General features: G+C 35.9%; 1 protein-coding gene across 1 annotated transcript; it reads left to right on the plus strand.

Annotated features, from left to right (window-relative positions):
- Positions 1 to 796: 796 nt before the first annotated feature.
- On the plus strand, positions 797 to 6475 carry TBPL1 (TATA-box binding protein like 1). Its single transcript, XM_054398165.1, has 6 exons — positions 797 to 931; positions 1577 to 1659; positions 2532 to 2595; positions 4292 to 4395; positions 4487 to 4581; positions 6405 to 6475. Exons 1-6 carry the CDS (start codon positions 797 to 799, stop codon positions 6473 to 6475), a joined length of 552 nt encoding a protein of 183 aa, XP_054254140.1.
- Positions 6476 to 7185: the final 710 nt, after the last annotated feature.

The raw sequence follows: 7185 nt of genomic DNA on the forward strand, positions 1-7185 counted from the left end.
TGGGCAACCATCCTGTGCCTTCATGATTAACTCATCCTTTTCCTCATAACCACTCTGTTTTGCCCTGCATGTACAATACGCTCATTCAGTGCAGTTCCTGTGGGCAGTGCAGAAGGGGGTGAGAGGCCTCTGCAGCTCAGCCCAGGCTGTTACTGCCACCAGGACATTTTGTGTAGTTTGCATTACGCTGTTATACTGGGAGAGATAGGCCAAGAGTGCTGGATGAAGATGAGAAAGCTGTGATAGCAAGCTGTCTACAGGACTGCAGTTTGTGTAACCCGTGTTAGTTCAAAGTTACTCAGCAGGCTCATCCATTCCAACACAAATGTCAAGCTGTTCAGAATTATCAACTTCAGCAGTCAGAGAAATGCATTTTCCTGAGGTGTCTAATGACATCCTCAAATGAGTTGAGGAAAGATTATCCACTGGAGCTATGGAAAAAGTTTCAGTAATCTTTACTGTGTCCTTAATATAGTTGGTAAGAGTTGTAACGTATTTAACTGGCAAGTTTAAATATTATATATATGTATACACACTTCATTTCTGTTAAGTCTGGCAACATGGCTTTAAACAAGTAACCTATTTTCTAGCATACAGACACCCACCCTTCCCACACACAGTTAACTTAGATGAGTCAGAGTGTAATCACTTCTGCTTTTTGTCTCGTTTAAAGGAAGGCTGTATGCAGTGGCATTAATAGGCCATTTTCTACTGGTATGTTTAACTATAATTTTCATTTCTCAGGATGTGATCTTCATGGTGAGCTGGTGGGAGAACTGAGTTGTAAATCACCCCAATGGAAGCGGACAGTGATGTTGCATTGGACATTTTAATCACAAATGTAGTGTGTGTTTTTAGAACAAGATGTCATTTAAACTTGAGGAAGATCGCGCTAGAGGGAGCAAATGTGATTTACAAGCGTGATGTTGGGGTAAGAGATTTAACATGCCTCAATTACTGTTTTTAAGAATATTCCTTAAGATAAATATTTTTTGTCAGCTATCCATGTATGGTGGATAGAGAAAAACACAGTTTTATTTCAGAATTTCTGTCATAGACATTTGGTGTGTCATATACTAAACATACGAGTGGGTAAATAGTGTCTCAGAAGACTGCAAATAGTGAAGTGAGTATTTAGTATGAGATGAGAACTCCTATACCTCATGGTCAGTATTGTCTGCCTTTTGATAATTTTGTCAAGAGAATATATCCTGATGAGAAGTCAGCAATTTGGGAGTCACTGTAATAAGAAAAAATTAGTAAAATGCTCATTGCTTTCAGCGTTTTATTCAGGGAGAATAGTTTCATTTAATCTATTTTCTGAATGCTGAAACTGGCTGAGTTATTACCTGCATGTTTTGCTCTTCTCAGGAGCTGCATTTGGTTTTGCTTATTGTTTTTGGTTTGCTTTTTAATTACTGAAAGAGATGAAGGGACAGTTCAGGGCTGTCAAAAATAAAGGAAGTATTAGTGTAACAGTTGATTTGTCTAACAATTTGTTTGTTTATTTCTTTTCCAGTACGAAATTGAGCTACCACTAATTCCCAGCTCTTCCACTTCTATTTTTCTTTTTTAGAAAGTGTTAATGAAGCTTAGGAAACCTAGGATTACGGCCACGATTTGGTCCTCAGGAAAAGTTATTTGCACAGGAGCCACAAGGTGAGTTTATGAGGATTCTTTCTTTAGATGTAAATTCTTGTCTATTTTAAAGCAATGAAAAAGATGTCAAGAGGCAGCATTGCCGCTGCTGAGATTCACTCACATTGGGTTACACATAGATCCTAGCCAAGCTGCATGGTTAGGAGGAAATTTTGTATGTGAAATGTCTACCTCAGACTGAGTTGAAATCTTAAGCAACATCAGTTCAGCCTTCTGGGAGACCAGCAGTGAAAACTATTTTACAAAGATAATACTAGAAACTTTATTTGACAGGTCTCTTAAAAATTCTGGTTTTAGCCAGAGCTTGAAACTTGGGAAGGAATGACATTTTTTGAAGGAGAGATATCTCTTACTCTTTCATGAAAACCTTCCTGAATTTAATTGAGTTATACGGTATTGAGGGACTGGAAAGAAGCAAATGCAGACTGTCAGGTTAGATGCATCTGAGACTTGCTAAATTCTTAAGAGCTGAGTTCCTTTAAGTTGTGTCTGTGTTGTGGAGTAAGGATAAGGTACAGTAATAAACTTGCCTGCTTTCTGTTCATGATCTTTGTTTCAAAATAGAAGATGATTTTCAGAATGTTAACTCCAGACTAGCTGTGATTGTATTTGTCTCCTGAGTGTATTTAAGTATCATGTATGATCAAAATACATCTCCCACTTCAGCTGGGGCCAAGTGTGAAGATACTGTTCAAACGGGGCATAAAGAACCCATCTGGATAGTTAAAATGTAATGTGTACATTAGGATAAAATGAAGGCTGTCCATGTGATTGTGTTTGGTTTGTAGTCTGAGTAGCTGTTATGGTATGTGTGCACACAAACATACAGTCTGTTTCTGTTAATGCTAGATTCTTTTCTCTCCCCTTTATAGTGAAGAAGAAGCTAAATTCGGTGCCAGACGATTAGCTCGTAGTCTACAGAAACTAGGTTTTCAGGTAATTCTTATGAAAAAGGACTTGTATGACTTGAGCAAGGCTGGTAGTCTGTTTATTAGAAAGAAAGAAAAAGGAGGGAGCGCAGCAATTATTTAGCAGTGAACCTATTTTCCTTCAGATACCCCTTTTGTGTCTGCATACGTTTTCCAGATGCTGGTTAAAGAGGAGCTGATTTATTTTGTGGATTTGAGTTTCATTTGGCAGCTCAGAGCAGTGCTTCTTCGCTGGTTAATGAGCAACAAAACTTGTTTAATAAATGAACCACCTACAGATGTTTTTTGAACAGCATTTACAATATCTTGAAAGATTTATTTGGAAGAAGTGCTGAAGAGCATAAATCTTAACTGTCGTTTGAACATAATTTTCCTCATTTCTGATGAAATAGTAGATATATGTCTACTGTGTTAAGTGCAAGTTTGAGCTTCTGTAATTAAGGAGAGGGGGAAGGTGCTTCTGCACTGTCAGGTGGCAAGGCAGGAAATAAACCAAATAAAATACTTTGGACATGAAACCCCTCTTTTTTCTGATGGGAGGTTAACATTATCAGGCACACACCACCATTTGCATTTCATAGTTAAGGCTGAAAAACAGCAACATGAATGACTTAAAATGACACATTTTATTACCCTAAAACTTCCTGGCAGTCAGTTGTGCTGTTTATGGACAGGTAGTTAAATAGACACAGTGCCTGTCCTTTGGCAGGCAGGGGCTAGCTGTGGTTGTAGTAAATAAAGGCAGTTGTGACAGGCATCCTGGTAATGCTGCATCAGACCCAAGCAGAAGTTAGACACTCTTATGAATGCACACATGAAACCTAGCCCCTTGAAGTTGGAATGGAACATTAAATCAGTGAGGTGAACAGTGCTTCCAGGGTTTGCACAGAGTTTATAATAAAAGTGAACAGTTTAAGTGGAACATGCTTTGAAGATGAAATTGATAGTTGACCTTTTATAAGGATAAATTGCTTCTGCTGGTAGTATCCCTCTAAATAAAGTTTTGACTGAGGAATGGTCATTTTAAGTTCAGGCAATCTCAGAAAATGAACAAAAGTTTCTTAGAGATATCGCCAGCACTAACTTCTTGTTGGTTTAGGAATTGTCTGCTTTATTGTCATCCAAAATGGAAGTGATAAAGAATAATTGAACGCCAGTAGTTCTAGCTGGGTTTCAGAAAGTCATGGAGTAGAGAAACAGCTTGATGTACTGGCCACTGGAAATTTGAAACAAAATAATTATCACCCTTTTTCTTATTCATTGGGTTTGATAAAATGTTATATAGCAATAAGGCATTGAAGAAGTTTTCAAATTGTGTAGGATTCTTGTAACAACTAAGTTTAAGCTTTTTCTCTGCTTATTTCAGTGTTTCGTGAGCTATTTAATTTAGTTTGTTTTTCATTTGGAGGTGTTTAGTACAGCAATGTGAGCTGTTTCTCTCTCAGGCTGTACTATAACCATGTAATGTAACAGTGTAGTATCTACTTCAACAGTTACTGTACCAGAGAAGGATAAAGGAAGCAGTTGGAGTCTGTTAAGTACTGTTGAGATTCCTATTTGAAATAAATCAATTGCTTTTTCATTTTGAAGTGTCAGCAAAATAATTCTAACTAATACGCTTCTTTTTTTTTCTGCATCCCATATCTCTGCCTTTCTGTAAGCTGAATTTCTAATGTCTTTTTTCCCCCCTCTCTTTTGAAAAGGTAATTTTCACAGATTTTAAAGTTGTGAATGTTTTAGCAGTGTGCAACATGCCCTTTGAGATCAGATTGCCAGAATTTACGAAGAATAACAGACCTCATGCTAGGTACGGTAGGTTTTATTGTCTTGGTATACTTGTTAAGCTTTTCATTTTCAGTTCTAGATCTATCTTTTTTACCTTTTATTTTGTTTTCTAGTTATGAACCAGAACTTCATCCTGCCGTATGTTACAGAATAAAAAATCTCCGAGCTACCTTACAGATTTTTTCCACAGGCAGTATCACAGTTACAGGTATTTTGATGTCAAAAATAAATATTTAACTTGTTGGGAATATTTAACTTTAGAGTCAGTAGCTTTAGGAAAGGAAGATGTTGAAAAGAGATATGTTGAAGAGAATTTGTTTCCCAGTGCTAGCACTTAGTTTGTTTTTGAGTGCAAGTTCTGGAAGAGTTGTAGGGAAAGTGTTGTTATTGGTAGGTTGAAAAATAACTGGATGTACATAGTCTCTTTTTTATAAAAACAAAAGTGAGATAGGACTTTGGAGTGCAGGTATTTATTGTTTATTTGAATATTAGAATTGTCTTTTTTTTTGCTTTATGGTGCTGTAAAGTACACTGCAGGTAGCATTAACATACCTTTCATAAATAGATGTGTATGACTGGAGATTTATGAAAACTTTAAGGATAGCATAGCATTTTGTCATAAGTGAGGTTAACTAACGCTTGAATTCTTCAGATTTGTGCTTTCTTCTGTTAAGACTCAACTGAAAGAGAACCACCAGATGGTTCTAGTCATCAGTGATTTTCGTCATGTAATGAGAGATTTGATTTTCCTGGGTCTTGGAGATGCCATGCCATGTTTTTTCCCCTCTCTTAATTTTTGTTTTCCACTCTTTGCTATGTTTGCTTGTGATGTGTCCACCACAGGTTTCCAGAAATGAAAAGTCAGATTTTTTTTGAGAGTACAGTAACTGTTAAAATGATACAAAACAAACCCCCATATATATAATTTCTACAACCCTGTATCTTTCTCTAACACTTGCACTTCCAACATAATAGTAGCCAAATTTAAGGAAGGTGCAGTATCTGCACAGAAGGCAGGTGTCTATCACCAGGCTTGTTTTAGGCCAGTGTTTAATCAACTTGACAGGTTTGAAAATAGAGGAAGAATCCTATTCCATTCCATTTCCTGACTGAGCATGTAAATTAAAACAATATTCTCAGAATCACTTAAAGCAATTTATAACTTATTTATGATTTTTGGGAACCATTTAGAACAGTTCTCTATACTTGGAATAAAGTTTGGAAGTATTAACATGAGGCAAAAAATCCCTGCAAATCACAGGCATCAAAGCGTGTGAGAAATTGCTATTTTCATTTATCTGTATCACCAAACTACTATCCAGGATGAATTTCTGGCATGTCACTGCTTGCTTATTTTCAGTCATAATTGTTCATTGCATAAAACGCTGTAGTAAGTTCATTCTTCTTTTTCTTTCCCCAAATGCTTGTAGATCATATTAGATAACCTTCAGATGCTTCATCCTGAGACCATAACCATTCCGTGACTTGCAGGTTTTACCTTAAGACCAATGGTGAATCTATTTGCAAAATCTAGACTAAAGAGTTGGAGTCTGTACTCTTGAAAAAAATAATAGTTTAGCGTAAAACATTTGGGTTAAATCAGGAGTTATTTAGCAGTAGTTTTTGTTGGTAGGCTTTTAAAACAATGTACAAAAATGCCTAGGCTTTCAGTAATAAAAATTCCTAGAAGATTAGCTTAAGTATTTATTTTACCTCTGCTACTCAGCCTCTGCCTTCTGGGCTGACTGTTTAAGCCAGTAAATCAAAAAGCCCCCAAGTTGTTATGAAATTAAATTACAGTATTATTTTTAGTCTAATTGACTGGTGTAGAACATCTTGCAGAGTCTTTTCTTGGAAGTAAAAGTGATCAGAGGAACACTTTAAGTTGAGAGAAATGGGGGAGAAACTATTTATGTTTACAGTAAAAAGTAGCTAAAAATGTTAATGTTATTTTGAAGATATTATTGGTTTAATTTCTGTTTCCCTAATTTTTCTCTTCCTACTATTTTTATTATTTTTAATATGTCTCAGGGCCAAACGTAAAGGCAGTTGCCAGTGCCGTGGAACAGATTTACCCATTCGTGTTTGAAAGCAGGAAATAAATTTTATAATTCACCACTTGATGGTTAGGTTCCCTAACCAAGCACCTTTAAAGACTGCTGCACATTGGACTAAAAGCAAAAAAGGAAAACTGGACCAATCATAGCAGAGGAATAAGGACTTCTACTTGCTCATGGCCACAGTGTAGACTCCAGTTCTTTTGGATTTTACTCTTAACAGTGCTGTATTGTAAAAATGGAAGTTTACAAGATAGGAAATTGCTGCTTTTAAAAAGACATTCTATTTATTTTTGCAGTAATTTCTGTGTATTCATAAGCAAAGCTATCACGATGTGCACTACCTTTAAAACATTTTTTTTTTTTTTTTAGTTTGAGCTTGTGTTTTATTTGTGAATAGTCTTTTACATTTTTGTATGCTGAATATTGGGCACCAAAGAAGCTGTAAAAGTTATCTTTTTCACCTGATGAATGTGCACAAATAAAAGTTTGGAAAATATTTCTCTCCATACCCGTTATATTCATTTTCCCTTTTTCTATTACAGTTAAAATTGTATAGTTGCAAATTAATTTGAAACAATGTAAGAATAGTCTTTTGCTGATAACTTCTGTTTCTATTCGTAGTATGTGTAAAATTTTGTGTGTGGGTTAGATTGAAATCTCTAATAGTTATGTATGTTTATCCGAGGATGAAATTTGGTTTGTTCCCAGTTCTCCTAACTACTTGCCAGACTTCGAGTATTTTCTTGCTGTTA

The sequence above is a fragment of the Indicator indicator genome, chromosome 2, assembly GCF_027791375.1.
Source record: "Indicator indicator isolate 239-I01 chromosome 2, UM_Iind_1.1, whole genome shotgun sequence".
Taxonomy (NCBI): domain Eukaryota; kingdom Metazoa; phylum Chordata; class Aves; order Piciformes; family Indicatoridae; genus Indicator; species Indicator indicator.

Coding starts and splice junctions, on each gene's coding strand:
- TBPL1 (XM_054398165.1), top strand. CDS start 797: ATGGAAGCGGACAGTGATGTTGCATTGGACATTTTAATCACAAATGTA. Junction 4,396..4,486: donor AATAACAGACCTCATGCTAG/GTACGGTAGGTT, acceptor TTTGTTTTCTAG/TTATGAACCAGAACTTCATC. Junction 4,582..6,404: donor AGGCAGTATCACAGTTACAG/GTATTTTGATGT, acceptor AATATGTCTCAG/GGCCAAACGTAAAGGCAGTT.